This window comes from Embiotoca jacksoni, unplaced genomic scaffold (assembly GCF_022577435.1).
Source record: "Embiotoca jacksoni isolate LCO1_2020_lvr unplaced genomic scaffold, fEmbJac1.0.p SCAF_17, whole genome shotgun sequence".
NCBI classification, from domain to species: Eukaryota; Metazoa; Chordata; class Actinopteri; family Embiotocidae; genus Embiotoca; species Embiotoca jacksoni.
In genome coordinates this window covers 7,121,866-7,149,559 of record NW_027185307.1, presented here as the reverse complement: position 1 = coordinate 7,149,559, position 27,694 = coordinate 7,121,866, and the positions used below count along the sequence as shown (strand labels likewise).

At 41.7% G+C, this 27,694-nt stretch overlaps 1 protein-coding gene across 6 annotated transcripts in view; it reads right to left on the bottom strand.

Moving 5' to 3' along the window:
• The window catches only part of ntng1a (netrin g1a), a 116,345-nt gene extending 99,737 nt beyond the window's left edge, over positions 1-16,608 (bottom strand). For 5 of the 6 annotated variants that reach the window (XM_069151402.1, XM_069151399.1, XM_069151397.1 and 2 more), the window contains exons 1-2: positions 16,347-16,608; positions 3,052-3,766 (exon numbers count right to left, since the gene is read on the bottom strand). In XM_069151402.1, the coding sequence (XP_069007503.1) occupies positions 3,052-3,300 (249 nt within the window). In that variant the 5' untranslated portion in view covers positions 3,301-3,766; positions 16,347-16,608. Of the gene's footprint in view, positions 1-3,051; positions 3,767-13,806; positions 14,515-16,346 lie in introns of those variants that run through there. The other variant, XM_069151398.1, reaches the window with a different exon arrangement.
• Positions 16,609-27,694: the final 11,086 nt, after the last annotated feature.

The window sequence follows — 27,694 nt, the reverse complement described above, 5'->3', positions numbered from 1 at the left end:
CTGTGACTCTCTCTCTCTCTGTCTTTCTCTCTCTCTGTCTTTCTCTCTCTCTGTCTCTCTCTCTCTCTCTCTCCTCTCTCTCTCTCTCTCTCTCTCTCTCTCTCTCTCGTCAGGCTTTGGTGTCTGTTACCTTCAGCACTACAGGAAGCAGACACACGGCTTTAAAATACACCCGCCTCGACGAACGCAAAATCAATTACCAGAGAGATGAAATTCTCCGATAATGCGGGCTAATGATAATTGCCCCGAATCTACAGTGATCTGACTTATGATACAAACCACTATTGGCATTGCAGCAGCGTATTGTCAGCTGGAGTAGCTGAAATATCAATGGTAATTGTTCTGATGTTGATTCGGAGCCACGACACTGCCCGGGGTAAACATAAACCGATTGCAGAGAATTGGACTCTATGGTAAACGGCAGGGGTCACGTTTCCTCTGATGTTTGTGTGACTTGGGACTTTCAGCGGAGAGAGGAAGCTGTTACGTGGCAGCTAAACCGCTGCCTGTTTAATTGAAGCGCTCCGATCACGCTGACTGCCGGAGACATGATGACAGCGCAGCGAAAGCTCTCCTCCTAATTCAATAAGCGATCATCAGACTGTTAAAAGGCTGGCACTAATAATTATAAACTCAGTTTCAACCCGACGTCCAGAAATAGAAGCAGCTTCACTGAAACATCAGACACGGATGACCGCTGCTCAGCCAGGATTCAGACGGTTTATCCACAACACAGCTCCGGGTTCAAATGTGGATCAATCGGAGGTCACGGAGGTCACGTGAAGTGCCTGCGCTTCAGCGTTGACCTCCCAGACGTGGCATCCCACACCCTTTAACTCACTTTGCCTTCAACCAACCTTGGAGTCAGCATTTTTCAAAAGTGCCTGAGAGATGTCGGGCTGAATAATGTGTCCTATGAATAAAACACATTAGCTACAAAACATGTTGAATTATTCACATTTCAGAGCCTCCATCCCTCCCCGCGCCGGAGATATTAGTTCTTCTGTCATCATATGCTTTGCACATAGTCCGCTGAGTCGCTGTCTCCCTCATGTTCTCTCCTTCACGCTTCCCTCTTGATCATTCTCTCACTGTCTTTGTCATCTGTGTTTTGTTAATCTCCCTCTGTTCCTCAGTCGCTCCTCTCAGCTGACTTTCCGCTGATGACGACTGTCTATTTATACTTCTCAAGTTACTACTTTTCCTGGAACATCTCACTATTTATCTAAAGAGCTCTTGAGGCTGGCGAGGAGTGCATTCTTTCTGAGAGAATCTTTGATGACTGGTAACACACTGAGGCCCAAAATGGATTCATCATTTAGCGTTAATCTGAGGCGACCAGCTGTGACTTTCAAAGGCAGAAAGGGTCCCGAAATAAGGAGGAGGGCGGTTTGCTAATTAAATACTTGACCTGATATGCATCTTTTTGCTCATTTTATTTTTCAGCCCTGTGAGGAATTTGTGATTTACATGATTGCAATATAATTTGCAGAATCAACAGCATCACAGAAACTTTAAAGGGTAAACCCAATCAGCCAATCACTGTTTCCTTTTGTGCTGTTTCTAATTCTACAAAACATCACTTTCAAATCATCATAATTTATTACTGTGAAGCAATATTTTGTGTCCAATTTGTTTTGTGATTTAACAGCCCTTTCATTTTATTTTTCCCAAATTTATTTTTCTCAAATGAAACTGAAAACATTCTTCATTATGAGAAAATTCCTTCTTCAAGTCATAAAACAACTTTAAGCTAAAAAAAAAAAAAATACCAAAATAAATTGGTGCAATTTTGGGACAAAAAAAGGATAAAAAGATTTAATTTATCTCATTAAAAGTGTGTAGTAATGATTTAACCAACTGCTATTTCATTAAATCTGATTTTGGGAGCAAATGTCCAATTTGCATTTGAAGTATTACTGCTATAACGACGAGGCTGAAGCCGACGTAAACAACGTGAGCTAAATATGCTAATTTCAACCTGCTCACAGTGGCAGTGTAAATGTGTAGCACTTATAAGGTTCACCACATTCATCCTTAGCAGGTTGAGCTTGTTAACATTTGAGAATTTACTAATGACAGGGATGGGAATGCTTTACATGCATTTGGTCGTGAACATATAAAAACTTTGACTTCATAATGGCCCTGTTAAGTTAATCAAGTTCATTCTGAGGGTACGGACCATCAATAAATGTAAAAAGAGATTTTACAGTCTGACTGTCCAACCGACTGAGTAAAAATATGTAACCACACGGCTACCGTAGCTTGAAAAGTAGGAGTGTTAGCATGAGCATAAAGAACCTGAAGACACACGACGTTCTGAATCTCAAAACTGATCATCATGCAACATCAGGAAACTAAAACAGATTCATTTCTCAGAGGAAGGCAACAAAAAAAAAAGGTCAAATCATCAAAATAACCACGCTGATCATTGATGAATGCTGATACTGATTATATTGTTGGATCACTGTGTTTGCATAAAAAACAACTTCACTGCATGAAGGTGCTGTGCAAGAAAAAAAATACAACTTTTGCATTTCCGCTTAGAATAATGCTCCACTTACGTTGTCACACACGCTGTTGTATTTTTAGTCCGCCTGTGCATTATATCACCCCGAGATTGTTAGAATTTTTAGGCCACTTGCTCATCCAGCGCTGCTGAAACACAAAAACCCCGGCGCAACAGAAAAGCTGTGCTTTTTTTAAACTTTGAAATCAAAACAACTGAGGGAACTATATTTTTATGTGACTCTGGTGGGAACGGGTGGAGGGGGTGAGGTGTGTGTTTTCACAGGTAAGTCAGTGTTTTCTGCAGCGTCAACAGCACATCAGACACTATTTGCGGTGCACCCCGAGACGCAGCTCTCGAAACAGCAGAACGTGACGTCAGTGGGCACAAACCTTGATGTTCTTTAGCCACGGCGATTTTAAACGTGTCTGTCACGGTTTGTCGGGTCAGAACAAGCCGCGTGAATACTCGACACACACGAGCGGATGAGAAAACGCTGCCTCAGTTTGGTTTACGTGGTGTACAATTCGCTTTCTACTCACCAGGGCGCAGTACGTCTCTGGAGGGTCTCCACAGGTGATGTTGGGGGGATCCAGAGTCACCTTCAGGTACTGGGTCATGTCTGCCGCCTCCGGCTGGCAGGCCATGTAGTCCCAGGTCAAGCCTTCGTCAGAGTAAATCTGGGACTTGCAAACGTCGTAATGGCCCCACGCTGCGGGGTAGTGCTGCATGGCCGCCTGGCAAACACCAGTCCACAGTGCCTGCAGCGTCAACGCCAAGTGGAAACGCATGACTGGTTTCCTCTCTCAGCTCCTTCTCGAGGAGCCGGATCTCCTTCTGTGGGTGTAAACGAACAGGGGAGCGCTCTTCTTCCACTTACTACAACTCACTCAGCTGGAGTGAGGAGGCATACCAGGCTCCCTTCAGGTGGAGCAGAGGTTGCTTTAGAAGTGTTGAGCTGGTTTTTTTTTTTTTTTTTTCGTCCTTTCACGATTTTTCTGTCTCCTTCAGGTTTGTGGAGTTGTGGGCGACGCCGTGGAGGGACGCTGAGGTTACCGGCCCATCGAGAAGATAAGAGGAGAGGGCCGAGGGAGGGAGGAGGACGGCGGAGGAGGAGGAGGAGGAGGAGGGGGGAGGGGGGAAGGGGAAGGCGAGAAGGAGATAGCCCTCTGACACGCTGATAGGAAGATGAGTGACGGGTCTCCTCAGCTCGCCCAGCTGTCAATCATGGTCCACGTCCTGCGTGACGATCTGGCACTGCAGAGAAACAGAAGAAGGGGGGGCGGGGGGGCGGGTGAATACGCCTCACTTAGGGGAATAGACTCTGACAGTGAGAGAACATTAGCTGGGGCCACAGCATGGGTAAAAGGTGTGCAGTGTGTGTGAACACAAAGTTCGATGGGTGAGAGAGAGGAGTGTCATGGCGGTGTTTGTTCTCCATCAGGGTGAACTGGATCCTTCTGCGTTCACACCAAACTGCCCCCCCCCCCCCCCACACACACACACACACACACCACTCCTGCCCCCTCCCCAAACCTGATACCCTCCTCACACAACTCAAACCGGGTGGGCTGGAATGACAAAGAGACGCCGTGTTTTATACAGTTAGTGCTCTCTAAATCATAAACACTGAACACTACTGCAGAAGACTTAATGTTGTAAACGCATTTTAATTTACCAGCTACAATATGGAAAACATGAAACTGCTACTTGCATAGTTAATAAATGAAATATGTTTGTATAGCAGCTAAATATAGAAGCAGTCCAAGGTGCTTTACAGCATAATATAGCAATGAAATGAAGATGAACAAGGTCAAATGTGCACATACACACATCAATATAACATATACACTCATACTTATAACACATATGCATTGTGAGCGTATTTAGATGTTTAAATACATACATTGACATGTAAAAACATCAATACAAAAGCCCAAAAATATTTGATGAAGAGGATGTCTGACTATACAAAATGTTAGCTATTAAAATAAGAGTGAGTGTACAAAAAGGTTTCTGTATTTTTGGTGCTTGGATGCTGAATACTATCTTACAATTAAATACTTTTATCTGTGGTAGTAAAGATTTATTTTAGTGTATCCACAACAAACAAAGAGATGGAAAAGGGAGACACATAGTTGTGCCTGAAGGAGCTTAAGAAATAAAAGTTGGCTGCATCGGGTGTATTATAATACTTAAATGGCTATCATTGAGCGATGGAGTCAGCGATCCACCAGAGACTCATGGGAGGCTTTTGTGTGTGTGTTGTCATTAATAATATATATTTTTTCCAGTTCAAAAAAAAACTTTGTTGCATTGGAGTAGTTGGTGTTTTCAATTGAAATGTCATGAAAGAAACAAACAATAGAGTTATGTAGAAGTTAAGCTTGTGTCTAAATTAGAAATGAATTAAATGCACTTAAACCTGAATTAATTGATTTTTCAGCGAGTTGGAATCAACTTACTGTAAAACACCAAACTAATATTCCTTCCTTCATACAGCTGATGTGGCCCGTAGCTGCTTATTTACACGTCCCACAGACATGGGTTACCGTTATCACCCATTTTCTGTCTACCTGATCAATGCAAATCCAATAGAGAGCATCCAAAAAGCCCTTCAGCAGCTGATATGTTCACCTGTGGGCCGCTAAGCTATTCGATTCTGGGAAGGTGAAGTACAGTTGGTCATTTAAAAAGGCTGTTTGCTGATGTGACCAATGACACTGAACCAAAACAGTAAATCTGAAGAGTTTGGTGATAGTAATTCTTCATGGGTTTCTGAATAGGACCAGTATATTTCACATTAGACAGTCATTTGATCTATAATTAATATAAAGAAATTGCTTACATCAGCTTTAATTTGACTTTTGATAGAGTGAACAATTTCAACACAGGAGTTTCACTAAAAGAGCACCTGTTGCACATTTCTGTATTTTCAGTCATAAATAATGTTACAATGTCGAATGTTCAGATTAAATGTGGCCAAAGTATTAATTAATGAGCTGAAAGTAATTCGTTTGAGGAAATGGTTCAGCAGACTGTTCTGAACACTCAGTTTGCTCCGAGCTGATGTCAACTCGCCACGCAGGGATACGCCCATCCATTCACGCTCGGCCTGTCTCAAGCGGCAATGAACAGTGATGTCATAATTTGGTTATTGAACGTCCATTATGAAGCCTCAAGTTCGGATATTGGCCACTGCCATCTTGAGTTTGGAGCGGTTTGGATCCAGAAGTGAACATATTTGGAGAAGCTGAGGGGGAGTGAGCGGGGGATCGATCTGATTGGAAACTCAGCGATAGTACGTCCCGCCCACCAATAGTGGAAACCTCACTGCTCCCAAAGCCTGTCAATCAAACAGACCCCCGCCAGTATCAGATAAATAAGGATGTTTTTGAGCTGTGAATAATTTAAAACTACTCCAGTGGAGACCCTGAATAAAAATAAAAGACAGGAAATGAGCACAGTAGGTCTCCTTTAAACAAAATGAAGTGGCCATTCAAGCTTGATATTGTCCCAAAAAGTAAATCACCATAAAACAGTCTTTTATTAACACTTTGTGACTGCTTTTAAGTTTTAAAGCAGTCTCTTAAGTGATGGATCTGCCCATTGAAAAAGACCCAGCACTGCATCACATAGTGATTTACCTCATAGAGTCCATAGCAACCATTTATAACTGCCAAGCATTGTGGGCCATGGCCTCGCTTTTCCTTTTGTCTAAAGTTTTTGTTTTGAGACGCCTTAAACACAACTAGGCAGCAGCTTTAATTTCCTGCTGGAAAGTGGCAGTGATTTTTCTTTTTGCCTCTCATAATGTAAATTTATAACAAAGTATGGTAGATATGAGGTGTTTCTGTGTTTCACACTGTGCCATTCAGGGCTATTTCAATCTGATTGAATGTAAATCATAATTTTAAGGAGCAGCCAAGGTCAGGGGCAAAGCCTCAGCAGCATACAAATACACTGTGTATTGAGGCATGCGGTGAGAAAACATCCAATGATGCGACTGGAAAACACGAACGATATAGGCAGAAAAACTTGGGACAGGTGAGGTAATCCAAAATACAGCGTGACAAGGTATAAAATATTCTCTAAAATTGTTGCAAACAGGAAAAAACATCTTGCAAATTGCCTCTTGTGGCAGATGTCCTGTTCAAATAAAACAAGAATTTCATAGAATTAATGCACAAAAGAGAAATCCATGAATCAGAACCAGTATTATCGACTGCTTTCACTGGAAACCGGAATATAATTTCGCAGATGTGAGAGAAAGACCAATGTAAAATCAGTACAAAAAAAAAAATACAAGAACTACTGTAAGTCAGAGAATGGAGGAAGCAGGAACAGGTTAAGGTGGGGGGAAGAAATGAAGCACCTTTAAATGTAAAATGTAAGAATGTCAATGGGGGAGATGTCAGCAGGTGAGAAAGCAGCCAATTATCCAGAGGAACTCTTGGCACAGAGATCCCTGTTCCCATTAAGAGACATAATATTACCGTGTTAAGAAGGAGACTGAAGAGATAGTCAGAAAGTGTCTCCGTGTGTGTAAGGCTGTCTGTCTGTCTCTCTGTGTGTGTGTGTGTGTGTGTGTGTGTGTGTGTGTGTGTGTGTGTGTGTGTGTGTGTGTGTGTGTGTGTGTGTGTGTGCGCGCGCGTTTCACGTGCAACCTCTGGATAAAAAGCGGTTTGAGTCACTGGTAATGAGACAACAAGCACTGGCGAGGGCTTGGATAACAAGCATTAGAGATCACAAAAGCCGGGTCATTATTACTCCACCGTCCTGGACGCAGCAGCCCCTTCCTCTCATTACTCCCCGCTTATAACCCTCCGTCGCCCCGAGGAGACGTGGTGAGGGCGAGAAAAAGGAGAGCAGATGGAAGAAGTGTGGACGTGCATTTTAAGTGAGAAAAAAGGTTTATTTTAGGGCAGGCAGCTTCCTTCAACCATCGATCAAGGTCTGAGGACATCAGAGGAGGCGCGCTTGCAGGAAGTCTGAAAGTCTTCCATGTACAGGAATATATATTGCATCGTAGGCACAGAGCAATAAACACTTTCAGTAACAGTGGGAGGTCGCCGGGTGTGAGGGAGGGTGAAATGTACAGTTCAAAACGCCTTTTTCCTCTAAATTACTGTCGATAGAAATGTTTATGAGGCACATCAACGCACATACAGACATATTTATCTGTTTTAAAAGAGAAACATCTTAAAATATATGAATATAAGACTACATCTTAAAAAGTACAAAGCATGATGAAATAAAAAGTTTGAAATTTTGAATAAATAAAAGCAAAAAGGGAAATCATTGAAAAATCCAGAATCTCTGACTGCAATAACTTTTCATTTTAAAAATGTTAATGTTTGACACAAGACGTCTCACTGGGGAAGTTGATTCCGACTGCATCGAACCAAGCTGTGATGTCACAAAATCACAGCTTTACATATACGTTGTAAACTGAGGGTTAAGATGAGTGTAGAGAGACACAGATGAAAGCGAAAACAGTCATCAAGCTGCACAGTCACTATTCAACACAATGAAAGTCAAACATCAACGTGAAGTAACACAAATATTTCTGAATGGCGGAGGGCTTTAAAAACATGAAAAAGTGTGAAAAGGAAAACAAAATCAATAATCACTGCTCTGTTTTTCCCATTTGAAATCAAATATTTGACACTACATTAAAGTCCCAGGTCTTGGGTTTCATTTAAATAGCTTTACATCACTATAAAAAAAAGAACAGTGTGAGCGAATTTAATCCTTTTAACACAGTTCAAAGTTTATGGTTTTAAAAGTGAGTGTACACTTAGCTTCTAAATGTTTCTCGGGCAGCTGTGTGTTATTTCACTATTAGCTCATAGAACTGACACATTGCTCAGAGTTGATTTTGTTGAGTTTCTATTTAAACTGAGGTGGAGATGTTGGTCAGTATTAGGAGTAACTGACCGTGCAAGATAATAATGAGGCTCAAACATCCATCAGGTTTGATCAGATTTATATCAGATCAAAGCTATCAATTGGTTTGTTCAAATCAACAGTCGGGTGCATTAAAGCAAAGCAGGTGAGCACAGCAAGATGACAAAGTAAAACAAGCTGGTAGACTGAGGAGAATACATTTTGTGGATGAGAAAAAAGTCATTATGAAGAAAACCCTCTTTCTAACTGCACAGCAAGGGAAGGATGTTCTGCAGGATGTAAACGCACATGTTGCCCTGTCAACAATCATGAGACGGCTTCATGAGCTGAACCTCAGAGGATTCACCGCAACATGCAAAGCCTCAAAAGCAAAAAGGCCACCTGCAGCTCACATTAGCATCTCAGAGAGAAACTAGTTTGGAACAAAGCTCGACAAAAATGGTTAAACAAAATTAACTGTTAAATAATGGAGTGGGAAAAAAAAAAAGGGAACAGTTCATGAACCAAACACCATCTCATCGGTCAAAACGTGGTGGTGCTCTGGTCATGGCTTGGGCATGTACTGCATGGCTGCATGTAGAAAGGCAATGTTGCTAAACATTCGACCAAACCATCCAAAAAGCTTCCACAGCACGAAGAGATGGTACATCTTTCACTGGCCGAGTCAGTCAGCTGAGACTGAAGCCAGAGAGACCAAAAACTGTGCAGGAGATGGAGGAGGCCAAATCATGTAATACAACTATCAGTCCAATAGACGATACCGTGTCAGTGTCACATTATGCCTCGCCTTAGCGTGAAAAGTACACGCATCTATGACCAGCCCACTCTCGTACCCAGGGCCTTAAATATTGCAGTTTTGTCAAAGGCATTAGCATCAAACCCGGACTTTCACCCGGACAACCGGTATTCTGAGATTTCTGTTAAATAACAAAAATAAGTTACTTATATAACATGACATATTTAACTTACATAAAGTAGCTTAAGTAACTTAAGTGACATATTTAACGTTACTTGTGTTATTTCAACCCAAACCATGATCTTTTCCTGACACTAACCGAGTAGTTCTGTTGCCAAAGCACGACCAAATTGCGACCGTGTCACATTTAAAACAAACCATAACATTTATCTAAACCTAACCACGAAGATTTTGGTGCCTACACAGGTATCCACACCTAGGTGATGCAAAACGTGACACTGACACGGTATCCTCGAGTTAACTGACAGGTGTTTTAGAAACTTTGCTGTGATACCAAGTTGGGATTAAAGACTTCAGGCAGCCACTGACAGCATCCAAGATTTTCTCAAAAATATTAAATATGATTTTTTTTTTTTTTTTTTTTTTACTTCATGTGCCTCAGTTCAAAAGTAATTGAAGTGATGCACATGAAGGATTATACCTCACACACTGCTTTCTGACCTGATGTAAACCGACTCAGAGACTTGGCATAATCCATTATTGTATTTTGAATTGAATGAGCTGATGCAGAGGGCCTGAAGAGCAGAAAGACAAGAGTGTAACTTTCCAAACACTTCCAGTCTGAATTGTAAAGCTTTTTTTGTTTTAAAAATTTAAAGCAGCAATTTTAAAGTGTAGCAACGAGTGAAATAAAAGTGGCTTCAACTTCTTTTAAGGATATTTACAAAACTACGAGGGTGAAATTTAAATCCTTTCAATAAATAATGCAAAATTCCAGTGGCGAGTTTAGATGTCTCACGTTGGTCTAAATTGTGTTTTAGATTTCCCACCTTCAAATGAATGCTTTCATGGTGGAAACACTGAATATCTGCATGTTTGTCTGCATGAAAACGGCCCCATAAATAGCAACAAAACAGCAATAAAAACTATTGGCAGCGTCAGGTTAAATAAATCAACACATTAGACAATGCTGTACTACATACGGTTCATGAAGCGTGCACTCGCAGCCTGCCTGAAACAGCAGGGGACCGTAGGTATCAACCTGCCGGTGCTGCAGCCTGCGAGCTCTTATATTTAATCACATGAATCTTTCACAAGTCTCGGTCCAACCGGCGGGGTGGGGAAGGGCTGGAGGGGTGGAGGGAGGAGGGGGGGGGGTGTTTGGTTGGCTGCGGTCACCACCCACCCAAACAGCCGCCCCTTTGGCGCCCGAGCACTCGTCCGTCTCTGGGGCTGAGAAACAAGTCCCTGGTGTCCGCTTCCATTTCATCCCCGAGGCCACTCGAGCATGACTGAGTGTTTCTCCGAATCACGAGGGAAACGTTTCACGCATGTCCCCAGAGCTGCTCTCTACTACTGCTTGGAATCACTCGGAAATCATGCATTTCATCAAATGAACGGATGAAGGAGCACGTCCTTCATCTCCTGTCACGCTCGTCCTCGATTTCCAGCTTTTTAGGTGTGTGACATCCAGGTTTTGACATTTTGAGGCTTTTAGGTGTTTTAATGACAGTTGTATCAAACTTTACATCAAAATACACTCTGTGTTTTTTTCATCTCCTCTACACCTCAACACTTCATTTCACATCTTTCCACTTTCCACTCTCCAGTTTTTCCCGTATTGATCGTATTATTAGTACGATTTGAATTTTTGACCAGTATTTTGTGTGGGTTCAGCATTTTTTCTTGTTGCCGTCTGTGTAGTGCAAACATTCTCAGCCGCTTCAGACTGCATTTTTGGCTCTTCTATGAAGTCCCATATTTTCTCACCCAGGACAAACTAGAAGGAACTGTTGGGTCATAATCTCTCTAAAATCATCCATGGTGGTCCACCAGGGGCAGTACTCATACACCTGCCACATTATTAAAACATTTGACGAGTTGCAATATCTCAAAATGTAAAAAAAAAAAAAAAGAAAAAAAAAGTCCACTTTATCACTACAAGGTGGGCTCAGACCAGAGTAAAGTGGAATAATTATAAAGTTACCGCTGATATCTGGGCTATTTTCCCACCTTTCATTTTTAATTTCACGCATCCTGTGCACTTCCAAGGGCAATTTCTGACCCTGCTTCTGTCCTGTCTCTGCCCACTTTCATCTTCTCGTTCTCCACCTGTTTCATATTCCCCACCAGCGCCTCGCTAAAAGAGAAACAAGAGCACGGGAGAGAGAACGAGAGAAGGACAGGAAGACGGACAGTCAAAAACAGATGAAAGAGAGGTAAAGATAGAAACTGGCCTGGCTTCAGATAAAAAAGAAAAAAAAGAAGAGGAAGTCTCCTGCCTGCTCTCGATGCTCTACTCACCAGATTTCTCTGCCTGCATGCCTTTCCAGAATCCCTAATCTCTCCTGTTAACAACCTGCCAATAGGGCCGCTGTCCTCATGAATAAACATACGGAGAGGAGAGCGTGGCCCTGCAAACCTGACAGCGGCAGCGTTCCCGTGGAACAGCGAGCACGCCTATAATGCATCCCTGGGGCTTCCCTCCAAGTCAGTCCATCACTTAGAGCTCTTTCCCACTTCTTAAAATGACGCCGCCTTAAATCGGCTGGCTTATGATCTTTTAATAATGACGACAGGTAGCAAAACCGGGGGGAATGCTGACAGCTGTTTAAGTGACTGGTGTGTCGGGGATGGGTTGGCTGATTCACGGGAGCTGAGAGTTGAAGTTGTGCTCAAAGGGTTACACAAACCGTTCAGCTGTTTCAGGAAGCAAAAAAAAAAACAGGCTCAGACTGGGGCTTGTTTTCCACCACTGACATGTCCAACCAAATCTGAGCCCTTCTCACCCTGAATATCATTAGGTGTTTATGTTTGAGAGTTTTTTCCAATCTCATGAATAAACAGAAACAGGAAAAAAAAAAAAAAAGTCAGTGCTGCCTGAAGCCTGATGTAATGGTTCCTTTAACAGGACGCGGCTGCAGCCTCTCCTTTAAATCCAGCTTCCACTGGAGCCCCGACAGGTCAGGCCTCTGAAGGCATGCAAGTCCCTGACTGCTGCTTCTTCTCCTTCCTCCACCAGCTGCATCTGCCACAATCTTCTATCACCCCTTCTATCCGGCTCCATCCTCCTCCTCCTCCTCCTCCCCCCCCCCCCCCCCCCCCTCTCCCGAGCTGCTGAAGCTGCCTCATGCGCTCTGCGTGTGCGAGAGAGAGCAGCACTTTTGACAGGGTGACTGTGGCGACGCTGCCCCGAGTCAAGCTGAACACCCTCGGGCGTCAGTTACTCCAGCGCCACATGCACAGCGGTGCACGGGGCACCCAATGAGACAAGATCACGCCTCGGCCACCCTCCCTCCATCTCGCCGTCCCTCTCTCCCTCCCTTCCTCCTTCTCTGCTTCTTCCTCGCCACCAAGCATGCCTCTGTTTGCGACACGGGAACACCTTCTGCATTATTAAAGACACTTTTCCTAAGAGGCTGCTAGCACATTATTCTGCAACCACAGTGACATGTCTGGATACTCAAAATGTCCACTTTAGCTGGAAAAGAATGTGCTCGCCCAGGTAGCTCCCTCTCGAGCTGACAGCATTGTGAAAAGGCACCCTTTAAAGCGACAGCTGCTTTAACCGCTCAGGATGACTCATTACTACCTTCCATTATTTCATAGAAGGAGAAAAAGAGTCAAGGAATACCGCAGTGACAATAAAATCACTCGGACTGCGAGCTGCACATTGAAATCTAATATGATCCATTTCAGCTTTAATCTGGTTTCCAAAATGCTAAACTTCCAACGCAAAGTGTGTTCCTGCTGTCGGTGTTTAGCTTCACCCTGAACCCAGAAGCAATCAAGTCTTATGATAATGATGATAAGTACATCCTTATAAAGAATCATTGTAGGGTATTATCTACGTCAAGGCCACGGTATAATCATGTGGGTCCTGAGGTCGTAGCTATTATTAATGATATCCTAAGTGAAGAGCATGCACAGTCACAGACTGCTGTGTTAAATATATGCCTGAAGTCAAACTCAGACCTTTAAAGCTCAAAGCAGCAATGAAATCCAGCATGTTGGAATTAAATTATGTGTAAAAATTAAAAGTGGACGATACTGAAACCACAAACCAAAACGAATCTATCTGTAACAGGCTGCTGATATAATGACGTATTAAACGTAGGCCAACAGGCTGTAGCATGACACAAATGTAATTATGGATGATAGATAGGCAACGGTTCTGGGATGAGTTCCACAAGGGGGCGCCTCTGGAAATGACCCGAGGAAATGGTGTCAAGTTTTGGATGCGTCCTCATTTCCATTATTACGTCTTTTTATGTGATTCGGGACGTCTTTAAAGATGTTTATGCTGTTCAGAAATTTTAAAAACGGTATTTTTCCTCCTTATCTGTTCATTGTTGAAGATGAATGCAGATAAGTCAGAGCCAAGTTACTTCTAACAACGAGCTACTTCAAGTGTAGATTTATACGATTCAACACAGAAAAAGTGAATTTTACAATCAAAGGGAAAACTTACATTTCTTGAATGCCCCTCTTGGACCGGGTACTCCCTGTGCCCCTGCTCTTTAACGCCGCTCAACAAGTTCAGAGCAGCGGAATGAACATGAATGAAGAATGAAGCTCTTTAAGATGCGCTCCTTAACGGCAATGTGATGAGTACGCACGTCAGTCTCAGAGGAATCGCTGCGCGCACCATGTCTCACTCTTGTTCCAATCAAGAGGAGGATTTTCTTGCCACTTCAAAACAAATGACTGATCGCCGTCCGGGGGGCTCGGTCAGCACCGCGCCTGGTGGAAACGGGAGGATTTTTGAGCACGAGCTCCGGTGCCAAAGTGTCCATCATCCTCTCTCCAAAGTGTCATTCCATCACGAAGTCAATCTGAGTGCCTCAATAGTGATGTCCGCAGAAAAGAAAAACCCCACTACTGCAAAAGAAACTTTGACCTGCTGGCGTACCGTTCCTCCTCTTTTACGAGCTGTTTTTTTATAATTCCCCCATTTTCCAAAGACACCTGCGTGCGGATCTCTGCGCGAACCTCGTCCCCACTTCTCCTCTTTTCGCTCCCTCCGGTTTCAGCCACTCAACAGGGACATGAATCACACCAATTAGTCTCGGCTGCTGAGAATATCCGTTCGCGTCAACGCATCTTCTCCTGGCCGTCTCCCCGGTACGGCGCAGCACCAACCGCCCAGACGGAGATGACGGAGAAGATAACGCGCTCCGAGGCTCTATTAGATGAGACGCACACTCAGCTTGTTTCCCCCCCACGCACACCTATGGTTTCTCTCCCCACCCCTCCAGCCCTTCTCCACCTCGCCTTCAGCCCCCCCACCCCCCTCGCAGACATCAACACGCGCCATCCTCTTTCGGGACGCGTTAGGAACTCAGGAGGGAGGAGGATCGCCTGTAGTTGAACCTCTTTTGGTGGAGTTCACCCGAGTCGCCTCGCAGCGCAGAATTATCCAACAACGCGGACGTTAATAGAGTCTCCGAGGAATTAGAGCATCCGGGCCAAATAGAGGGAGCAAAACAATTCGGACTCTGGGTGATTATTACTGGAAAACCGACTAACAACGTGAACAAAAATCAAAACATATGTGAGGAAAAGTGTTAATATATTTGTGTTTCTGGTTCTCACATATCCAACCCGTTGTGGACGTGCTGAAATGCCATATATTAGTACATAATTCAATTCATTAGCAATCATACTATTTGCATAATGAAAGAAAACACGTTTTAATTTGTTGTAACAAAATCCCTATTGTGTAGATAAAAATGGGGGTACCCTGAGTTTATATTGCCTCTTTAAAAGAGTTATTTATATTCCAAATGAATGGAGGGAAGATGTGCATGGTGTAATCCCAGGGAATAATAAGTAAAAAGGCTGAGGGCGTTAGTGAAGGTGTATTTCTAAGACTTAAAAGTTCAATTGATCGTGATAATTGGGACATGAATAAATGCAAGAAAGACGTCATGAATTTATCTTAATATAATAGCAGAACTCTCAGATCTGCTGTCAGGAGTAAATGACTGATTATGAGGTGACATGTTTTAAGATAATTTTGGTTTCAGCTGAAGGCTACAGTCACAAAAAAAAAAAAAAAAAAAATGTTTTTAATGCTTTTAAAGTGCACAGTATTCTCACACCTTAATTGACTATCACAAAGAGTGAGAGGAGTGGGGAGAGGAGGGTGTTAGAAGAAGTCGGGTCATGACACTTGGTGCACAGGTTAACCACGCAGCAGCCTGACAACCCTCTCCACAGCTGAATGTGTCGAAGTCTATATCCAGCCTCCATACAGGCCAAGAGAGGCCCCTAATCATCCTCTCGCACATCACTGACCTCTGTTAGTGGTTGTAATATTCAAGTATATTGTTAAAAGGAAAGACAGACACACAGACCTCACAAAAAAAATAAAATAAATAAACGCGCGTCAAAGTCGTATTTTTTAACCATAAAGAAAAGAGGTGGTTATCCAGCGTGAGAGGAAATTTCAAATTGATGACAGGAGCGCTGTCTCATACAAATGGAATCATGTGTGTTATTATCGGCACACAGCACGACTGATTCACTTCGACCTACATGTGGAGATTCAGAAGCCTTTACGCCTTAGTTCTGTGCGCCCAAAGCGCGTCCATGTGTCCTTTAAACATCGAATACAGGCGAACAACACACACATATATTTTTAAAAGCAGTTTGCTGTTAGAAAGTGTGAAACAGCTCTTTTCTCTCCATTGTAGAGACAACAGCATTAAGGCTACACCTGATTTATTTTTGGTCATCGCCCCCAAAGGTGTCGCCTGTGTTGATTAGTAGCCCACATCACCAAGCACGGGAAAGGTATTTGTATGGCGCAGGACTCAAAGTAGACAGAGATGACCTGGCAAAATAGCATCTGTTCTTAAAATAGTCCGCTTACTTTCTCGAATCACGACGCACATTTTTGGCCACCCACTCGGCGCGCGTCGTGGCGGAGCTTCAAAAGTTTACGCGCCCCGCCATGCACTTGGAGATTAATGAAATCAAAAGAAATCGGCTGCCTGAGCCTCTCACCTGGGTTTTCAGTGGTTCATGCCGTCGAGAAGAGGCAGTCATGTAGCCTGTTGCAGCCAAATAAATCCGCTTTAAAACGGGACATCTTAGCGCGGCGCAGGAACGGGAGACTCGGCGTGTAGGAGCGACCCGCTTGTCTCCGCCGCTCCCGGGGAATGGAGGAGAGCTCCCGGTACCAGCGCAACGTCACCTAGAGCCGGACACACAGGTGGAGACTTTACAAGAGAAAATCCTCCACAGCCAAACGTAACGTTTTTCTTGAAAGTTTCACAGAATGAAGGAGCCAGAAAAAAGAAAAAAAAAAAAAAACGGATTCCGAGTGTCTCCTTAAAAAGAGCCTGCGAGACAGCAGAGAGTAACCAGACTCACTGCTCTCAGACACAATGAGGCGCTGAGGCTTTGACAACTGACTTTCACCTGAAGTTTAATTCTTTGCTGGAGCCAGCGAGCAGCAGCTGAGAGCCACCATGACCAGAAACATGCTTTAATTATTTCATGAATCCTTTGGGTTTGGAAGTTTGTCTGTTTTTTCAAGCCGCAAATTGACCACAGAGACGTTTTTATTGTCTAAACATGTGATCACATTAAATTGCGAGTGGGAAACCAATAGCACTGCTTTCTGGCAGATTATTTTATGGCACAAAACAGGAAGAAAGATAAAGCTTGCAGAAAGCACAGAGTAAAATGACTCTAAATAATGTAAAACCACTGAGATCTGTGGGGGCTATGATAAATGCTGAGCCAGATGTAGCCACTGAACTTGATCATCTTGATGTTAACACTCATTAGTCTAAGATTAAAAAAAAGAAAAAAGATTTGACCTACTGATGTTTAAAATTATGACAACATGTATTACTTTTAAAGTTACATACATTTTTTTTTATGACTTTGAATGACTTCTATCTGCAACAAAGGGAAGCCTGGAGTAGACAAATCATTGACAAACCAGAGGGTTTAAGCAAACAAATCAGAGGACAAATTCAACAGACACAAGCTTTTTTTGTTTTTTTAATAGAAAAACCTGTCATGTCAGTCGCTCTCTTTCTCCTTCATTGAGCAGTTAGAGCTGAGAGGGTGGGGGGACTCCAAAGCACCATGTGAGCCAGAAAGTAACTTTTCAAGGCTTGAAATCTCAACAAAAAGCCAAGTTGAGTTATTGGTTTTAAATTGTAAAACCCTATCAAGCCCAGCACGCCCAAAGTACCCGAACATGATCAAAACTTAATTTGCGTCACAGTGGAAAAGGTTAAGGATCCGACGATCTCTGCTGTGGAGACAGTTCCTCACGCAGCTGCCTCTCTCTTTTTCCCTCTCCTCTCTGAGCCCAAGGGCAACTTGCCTGACATGAACCTCTTTTTTTCTTTTCTTTTTTTCTAATTCACTCAGCGACAAGAAAGAGGAGAGCACAGTGGAAAGCTACCAAAGAGCACATTCAATTCCCACTTATTGACTCAATACAAAGACACCGTATACAATGTTCACTCACAATACATTTCTGAGGCTCATCTGCAGACAGTTAAGCTCTTTTCTGTCTTTTCTTCAAGGCCTAAAAACACTAAGCTCGTGCAGACCAGGGTTAGCACAGAGATTTTGTAAATGAAGCCAGGCACCAATACAAGGCTAAAGAACGTGTACACCAATAGATAACCCACGTATATTAACACATTAGGGCATGAAAAGAGAGGTGCCAGAGGTCAGCAAACAGAATGAGAGGAGGATGTGTCTGAATGTGGAGTATTATTATTCACAGACACATAAAGACAGAACGACCATGTCCCTTTTAATCCATCAACGGGTTCAATAGATTCCTCTTTACTTGAGGGACCCACAATCACGTGGCGCTGTCTTCCAATATCTCACTGCCACTCTTGTGTGCTGTGAAATTTCTTTTTTTTTTTTCCTGCTTCTTGTCATAACTCTCGATGGTTGTTAGAAAATTGATGGGCAAAGCTGTTTTTGCACATCGCTGTCTGGCGGACGCCAGGTGCAGAGGTATTGGATTTGTGCGCCAGTTCAGTGGCGGGTAATGTTGCCTTTATCCGGAGGAGTGTGTTTGTTAGTCAAGGAGGTGGAGGGAGGAGGTGGACAGACAGCTTCCTCATAAACAAAATATTGCATTTAAGCTTGTGCTTGATAGACTTTTATGGGGTATAATACGGCTGTGTCATCAGGAGTAAATGCTGCAGGGGCCAAAAGACTCAGGCAAATCTGCAGACCGGGTAGTGGTGACTTCCAGCAGTAAATAAAAATTCCTGCAGTTATTATTTTACTGAAGTAAAAGTCCAAAAGTATTAACAGGAAATTAAGGTTTAAGTATTATAAAGTATTATTACTGATGCATATGGTTGGGTGATACAACGGCACGATGTACTGTACTAAAGTTTTAGGTAGTAACTAATTAAAGCGAGGATGTTTTGAAAGATAATACCATGAATGTTTATTATTTACAGTGCCTTCATACAAAATGCCGTAAAGAGAAAACCCTGAATCAAATCAATATTTGGTGTGCTCAGGATACTTGGCAGGTTGTTCCAAGCATCGTGGAGAACTTGCCACAGTTGCTCTCTGGATTTGGTCTCAGTGTCTCCCGTCTCTTCATATAAACCCACTCTGACGCCGTGATGTTGAGATCAGGGCTCTGTAGGGGCCACATGTGTTGCAGACTAAATATAGTTCTTTATAGCTCTGTCTGTGTGTTTTGGGTCGTTGTTATGCAGCAGAATGAATTTGGGACCAATTAGATGCCTCCCTCCTCTGTGATGAATAAAAACCTAAATATTTTAAAGTCCTCCTCCACTAGAAAATACAGTATGCTTTTCTTATGCTTCCTACAGCTGTTTGAGCTTCACTGTGCACAATGAAGGATGTGGAGAGTTTGAAGGCTGATTTCATAACCATCTACTGAAGGGGGGGAGGGTTTGTCTTTGCTCTTTGAAAATCAAATTTTAAGGGGAGGGCTCACGAGCAGAATTTGTGACATCACAAATAGTTTGGCAGTCAATCATTGGCCAAATTAACTTACACAAGTATCATGTCGAAACTGGATGGCTGCAGTGCACATACACTGAGAATAGACTAAAGTGAAGTAAGAGGCATCTTGTGTCCAATAATTAAGCTTTAGAAATGACATTTTTTTTTGCATATTTGTAGATTCTGGAATTTTAATGAGGGAGACGGAATAGATGTACGAGATAATTCTTTTTTTTTTCTCATCTTTTTATGTATTTCTTGTGGAAAAAAATATGAGACTCAAATTATTTCTCAAACCAAAGCATTTTATATATATCTTGAAAATATTTCTGGAGTGGATCTTTAAAACGTTGGCACAGAACTGTGAGAAGATTCAGAGATTTTTGCTATAATGTTTACATTGCAAATTAATATTTCTAGTTGTATTAGATCACTGCAAGCAATTAATGCAAATAATCCAGGAGGACAACATCATGGGAAAAATATATTTACAGGTTTTTTGTCATTTTGCTTTGTTTTGTTTTTTGTAACGAATGGAAGGAGTACTTCTTATTTATGTATTTCACTTGATAGTCAGTGAAACTCGCATTTGTTTCTGGTTATTATATCAAGTCCCCACAGATATAGGCAACTTAAATATCTGGACCTACAGTTATACAGATATAGATTTAGTGAGTCCTAAGAATCCTTCAACGAACTAGGGAGGGAAATGAAAGGGGAAGTATTTTCTTCACTTTTATAAAACTCTGACTCTGGAAGCTTTTGATTGATAATGATATGGACAAGGTGAATCAAGGTGGTGGCGTCAGAGTTGCTCTCTTCACTTATTTCTCTCTTATATAAAGTGTCTGACTATCCGATGCTTCCGAACTTCTCTGGGGAGGTGATACACTTGAGAGTCGGTACAAATGCAGGGTTGACATCACAATGCGGGATGCCTTTCGAAAGACTGAATCAGGTCAGTCTCACCACCTTTATGCACCTGCTCCGTTCGGACTTTGTGTCAAAGGTTTATCACGCTTCTTTCAGCCCGGCACTAACCCTCTGCTCCAATCTGCTGCCTGCAGACCTCCGCTGCTTATCCAACCCTGCACGGTGTCCTAAACCCATAACCCAACTCGCCCAAATTGAAATATCATATTAAGTTATAAAACAATACCTGAGAAGAATTACATAGAGGCATAATCCAAAAAGTGCATGATTGAAAATGGATTAGTGGAGGAGGAGGAGAGGGAAGAGGAGGTGGCCACACAGTTTGCTGGATTTGTACTTTGCTCACAGGCTGAAAGCCATCTGCCTCGGGCTGATTGTGAATCGGGGCCATCCCGTTCAGATTTACGTGCCCCTGCGAGTGATTTGGGATTTACTTTCTTAACAGGCGCCATCCAGCTCTCTCCTTGTTGTACGGTGTGTGTCCGTCCATGAAGTCATGCCTCGGTTCTCTCTGCTGGATGCATTTCTGATAGGCAGTGGCTTTCTAGGCTGAGATTTTGCAGCTCAGGGGTAGAATAAATACTATTTCTCATTTAAATAAGTGTACGGTTTTATTACTGTTGAGGAAACAGGCATATAACGACATACAGAGGGACGGAGTTATTCTGGGGTTTAGCAGTAGGCACATGGGTCAGTTCCTGTTGCTAATGATAATGATGACAAATGGTCTGGCCTGCTGGGCCCCAGAGAAATGAAGTCCACCACTCTGGGGGGCGGTCCACCAAATTAGCTTTTGTCAATATCATGTTCCCAATTTGTCCTCGCAGGATATGCTGACAGGAATATTGGATACAGTAACCGACTGTGGGAATTGAATCCTATTGGCTTGTTCATGGTGTCATTAGCATATGAGGATGAATGAGCGGCTACGATTAGATGCTGAGTGCTACCAGAGTCCAGTCGGGTTTCAGAAGCAATGAAACACAAGCTGTGACCAAACACATTCAGGTATTTTACATTTTGTTATCATAGCTGAAGTTTTAGGATTTGGGGTTTGAAACTTTATGATTTACAATTTTCTATTGAAGTTTTGTTGCAGAGGACGCTATTTTATTTCAGTACAGTGAGGAGTTGGAAGTGGAGGTGAAATACCCTGAGATCCATTATGCTTCAAAGTGTGAACTGGTTTACATATTTCAATTTTTTTGGTGATACGGTAAAAAAACTCATATTATTTTCTGAAGTCACGCTGGTATTTTGTTAGTGCTGTTATTTTGAAATGGAGTGCTGTTGAGACGGACGTCAAACAACACAATATCCTAATTTTCAGAGCAGTAAGGGCCTTGTGAAAGGAGCTGAATGGCTCAGATTGTGGTCAACACAGATGTGAGGAGCCCTACGCTGACTTCCCATCTGTCTTGAGGCTGGCAACTCAAGGACAAACTCATATCACCACAACATATGAAAACCACATAACTGCAACGTGTGCCTTTCTTTGACTTTGTCAATAATTTCTACACAGTGTACAAACCAGAGCTGCAGCCATCATTTTAGACATACTGAGGTCATTAGTTTGCATGTTTTTTTCAAATATATTACGTTTGTTTTTCGGTTGCTATATATTGCTATAACATATTTACAGACATTAAAATGTGAGTATAAATATTATTTTTTGAATTTGCTACAACAAAAACTTTATAAACAGTGTATGGAAAATTGTATTATTTTACATTGTTAATGATTAATTTGTTAAAACAACAACAACAAAAACAATTAAAAAAAACAACAACATACAATTGAATTTTACATGCAAGGCATAAATCAAGACTTGACTCTCTTTCTCTTTCAGTGTCCTTAATGGTAGCTGCAACCCTGCTTAAAGCAATTCCTGTGATCACTTAAGTCTATTAAACTATAGATTGTTCATAAAAAGGGATGCATTTTAAAGGTCTGAAAAGTGAAGCCTGTGCAGAAGTGTGCAATACCACTGACAGCCACTAGGGGCTGCCTCCAAAAAGCATCTGGCCCCATAGACTACCTTTCAAGCAGTATAAAATTCTCTTATGAACTTCTGGAGACAATATTTTTATTCCACAAGTCATTATTGTGTCACTAGCATAGTCTGTATATTAAAGTGAACGCAGCTTCCAGGTCTAAAAAGTGAAGCCAAGGCGGAAGTGACTGGTGGAAGTGCAATACCACTCTCACTAGGGGTTGGCTCCAAAAATCATCTGCCTCCATAGACTCTAATTCATGGTCGCTCATGAAATACAAGTCAACAAATTATTTCCACAAGTCAATATGGTGTCATTCATTAAATCCACTAATTCTGATCAGTGTTCTGGTGGTCTATCGGGAAATAAGTCTTTAATTAATTTGATATTTGGCCTTAAAGAGCGTAATGTTGTTTGTTTTTTGTTTGTTTGTTTGTTTGTTTGTTAGTTATTGGGTTTTTGTTGTTTTTTTGGGGGGAGGGTTCTGACATTATGGTTGAGGAATGTTCATGTTTCTGCTAAAGGTGTGTGTGTGTGTGGGGGGGGGGGGCAATAATGTCCTTGAATTCTCAAGGTCGTCCAATTCTGACCGAGATCCCCTGCTCTTTCCCAGCTTGCCCAAAAAAGGTCCCTTGGTTTCAAAAAACTAAGATGAAGACAGCCAAAATGCCAGGCCAAAGGCTTCAAAACGTCAGTTCACAAACCAATGGTTGGCATCACAATCGGTTGCAATTGGATTAAAACTTCACTACCAATTAAAATCAACGCAGTTTCTGTCAAAACGTCCTTTTTTCTGATGTGAGATATACATATTGACCTAATTTCAAAAATATACTCCACAAATGAACAGACACAGTACAAATGTGGGAAGAGTAACAGTTGAAGTCCAAAGAACTGTCCAAAAAAGGGTTAACCATAAAGAGGCAAAGATCTGGGGATGGATGCTGGGAGTCTGAAGAGGAATTACAATTGGCTTCATAATAAATCTATTGGGGGCGTCTCTGCACTGAGGACAGGGGCAAGAAGGACTTTGGTCAAAGAAGAGATACAAAAGGTTACAACTGTGGACGACTTATTAAAAACTCTACGGTTCCTGGAAATCAAGACATTTTGACTGAGACATAACAGTCAAGAGTTTGTTCAAAGGCCCATCAAGGAAAACATAATGCCAGTCGTCCAATTTAATGGATAGATTAACCCAAAATTAGACTTGCAACGTTGGTGGTATCATACCATGACATAGGACAGCTTCTCTGGCATGAACTGGGAGTTTTGGCAACTGAGAAAAGAGTGAAGCGAACCTGCTGCAGCATTCCAAAAAACCTCATGCATCAAGGCTGGCCAACTCAGGATTGGAAAAGATACAAAACAAGAAGGCAGAAGTCTTGTTTGAATCTCACAGGAACATTAATGGTGATAATTTGCAGTAGATCTTGGCATCTAAAAAGAAGGACTGGAGAAAGTCCAAACATTAATTTAGGTGGTAGATATGTTAATTATAAGATCTAATATTGTCAGCTGGGTGATTAAATCATATTTTTGTATCTCTTTTTATATTCACCTGTAACACCTCATGTGGAATGTCAACTTTTTCTAATTGGATATTTTGTTTACATGTAAAAGCAGCAAATCTAATTTGAATCAATTTTGATTTATGGCTGTGACACGATAGAAATTCAACGTTAAAACTGTATTCTGGACACAGATTCAACCGTTCTTTAGATCAGAGGTCTTCAACAGGGGGTCCGCGACCCCTAGGTGGTCCGCAGAGGTACTGCAGGGGGTCTGTGAAATTTTTGGTTGATTAGACAATTTTTTTATTTATTCCCCCCCCCCCCCCCCCCAATTTAAATGTCTTTAAATACACATTAACATGAATCCGACATATTGTAGCAAATGGATAAATGGAGGCAGAAGATGTTATCTTTCAGTCAGAAATGCACATTCAGCGACACACAGGAGCTCTCTCAAGCTGGACACCGGTTCACTCACAGCGCGAGACTAGCCTGGACCTGTCCATCCAAGCCTCCTGCGCTCCTCCAGTTTAATATAAAACACAATTTTATACAATATATATATAGTAAGGGGTTCCTGCTCCATCTCGCTATCAGTTTGGGGGTCTTTGCCCTGAAAAACGTTGAAGACCCCTGCTTTAGATAATAAGAGTAGTAGAATAGTGCTGGTTACCGAACTTTTATATTTTTTAGCACAGACTGAATTACTACTGGGAAGAGCATTTTTAAACCTATGGGCTATGATAAGACTAAGACAAGACTTTATTTAATCCCACATTGGGGAAATTTAGTCATCACAGCAGCAAAGAAACAGTTAGGAAAAAAGGTGCACACAATCAGAAAAAATTACAAATACGTATATCCAATAAAAATAAGGTAGATAAGAAAATGTTTTTTTTGGTTTTTTTTTTTTAAAGTAAGACCAATGAATAAATATATGCATGCACGCACAATCTTTTGGACAATATCTATAAATTATGTTGTCCAACTGTTCGGCCTGTCAATCCTACTGTCCAATACAGACTGGAGAGTATTTGAAGGTGGTAAATTGGAAACAATTTCATGTTGGAATAAAATGATATATTATATATAATCACATAATTCCATAACATAAATTCTAAAAACAGATGCATGTTCCCACTCCAGTTCTGGACGGTCTCATTCACCAGTCCTCCAGTGAACGATGAGTCTTGAAATTGGTTAGATTAAGCACATTGTCTATTGATTGGCTCCTAAATTGCTGCGCGATACAACACAAATAATCCCATTTCGAGTTTCAACACTTGTTTCTAATGGTTTCCAAATCATTTCAGGCAGGAATGGATCACAATTAGTTTAGCATTTAACAGCCGAGAGTGGCCGTGCATGCATGAGTGTGATTTTGGGCTCAACAGGGGCCGTCTGTGCTGAATTTGACATTTCCATTCCCTGGATTCCTCCCTGTGTTCTGCCTGCGGGCTTTTTTTCAGGCACCTGTGGAAACTGGGAAGAGATCGAGTCACTGTGGGTGCACATTAAGCTATAGCTGCAAGTGCTGAATTGAATTTGAGTGGAAAGTCTTCGGGATCTGTTACGGTTTTTCTTTGATACAAAAGCCCCTCTGCACAACAAAATAACACTGAAAAATCTCATCTAGTGGTGTCATACCATACCAAGACCCAGTATTAAACCGGTTTGATACATGACCACGGTGACGTGGTCAGATATGGCCGCAACAAGGGCCTCGCTTCCAAAACGTATCTTAAGGCCAAGATGATCTCAGCTCACGGACTTAAGATGGAAATAACAGCCTGACTTTTAAGAGAAACAAGAGTACGTGGTGGACACCTGGATACAACGTAGGACACTGCCGCTGATATCTGTCAACCAGACTGTGACGTTCCTGACTTCAAACAGGCTTAGACAAGATTTTAATTTTAATTTTAAAAGTGCAGGATTCCCCATGTTGTCCCCACCGTCCGCCACGCTGAATCACTGGCATCAAACAACGCTGCTATGATCTCTTCCAAAGCAATAACACTGAAAGCCATCGTACTTTGCAACAAAATACATGAAACAACATTTGCAGACCCAGGTGCCAACACAGTAGATAACTGATAGTTTGGTATAAATGGTCAATAAGGGGTTGGTTCCATGCCTGTATGATGGTATTTTAGCAGTCATGATGTAACAGTTTACTTAAAAAAATTTTTTTTTTTATTACAGTTTAAATTCAGCCTCTTTAAATGACAAAACTAACACAGCAAGAAAAACAAATCCACAAATCTAAACCAAAACCACAAGTTATATGATTTAAATAGTTTAATCAACACTTTGTCCTTAATTTGACCTGGGAATAATATAATGGCATAATGATAACAACAACAAAAAATAATAATGTACTTATGGAAATGGTTTTTTTGGAAAAGGTTGTATTTCTACAAAATCTGAATTTAAGAGAAACAAATAATTGGTATTAAATTGTGTTACAGACAGGCAGAAACAGGATCGTTACAGAAGATCAATAACACGAGACAATATTAGTCTTTTTTAAATTGAAAGTCAGAGTTACTTTTAACCATCACACATTATTATATTTAGTTTAAATGTTTTGTTTAAATGAGTCGATTTATTTTATTTTTTTTTGCTAGAAATTTGGTTTATATTTCATAATGGATTAAAGCTGTTAAAGTAGATCTTTAAATAACAGTGAATAACATTCTCAAAATAAGTATTTCCTCTCTTCTCATCCTGTACTTCTGTTTTAACCTCTTAGCTTTTCAGGGGTTTTTGGAGCTGGGTATGAATTGTAGCATCTTAAAACATGGATGAGGATAGTGATAATGAAGCGGAGAATTTAGAGCCACCCACGGGCGCTCCAACAGAAGACCCAGGGGGCTTCTGTTTATGCGGTGAACTTGAAAAAGAAGATCTCACCTGTTCTGTCAGTTCGTCCTGTCTTTTTCGAGAGCAGCTACATCGTTTAGGAGTCAACTGAGCAAAAAAACAAAATATGAACTAGTTTCCCTTAAATTCAACAACTACACAACTACTTCTTACACTTTGTCACTGTTACCTGAACTCACTGTATTTTATTGAGTTCATATTTTTGAGGTGCTGCATGAAATGAATAACACTGAACATAGATCTGTTAAATTATGCATTGCAGACATAAGTGGCTGTGGTGCTGCTTTTGTTTTCAATTTTGAAATGTTTCCACACGGCACACGTTTTAGCCGCACGTATGTTACATGTCAGAGTTCATGTCTATAAAAATGGAAGTAGCTTCCAGGTCTGAAAAATGAGGCCAATGCAGAAATGCCTTAGTCTGCAATTCCAACTAGGGCCACTGGGGGTTGGATGAAAAAAAGGCTCTGGGGCTCCATAGACTCCCTTTCAACTTTCTTATGAAATACAAAGTCAATAATTATTTTCCCACACGATGGTGTCCTTCGCTAAAGTCACTTCTTAATAGTTTTCTCGTGGTCCATCTGAAAATCATCCCATCATTAATTAGATATTAGGCCTCAAAAAGCAGTATGTCTGTTTGATTGATAGGTCTGTGGTGCGGTCAGGTTTCTGCTACCGGTAGTTGGGGCATAGTTTCCTCAGAGATGGAGTCCGATCCACCCAAATATGGTCAACTCTGGCTCCAAAACAGCAAGACGACGACGGCCAAAATCTGAACTTGAGGCTTCAGAACGTCAGTTCACAAACCAACGGGTGACGCTTGATTATTCCACAAAATGTGCTGTTTGTGACAGCTGACATGCAGCAAAGAATCTTGGCCAAATATAGCCGATACTGATCAGTTAAAAAAAAAAATGCCTTGATCAGCCCCGATACCGATCTTTGAGATGGTATCAGTGGTATCACAAGACGGGCCTTAAAACTTACAAATCGCACCTTTAAAGAAAAACCTGCTCAATTTGAGCCACTTAAGACTTGAGACACATGA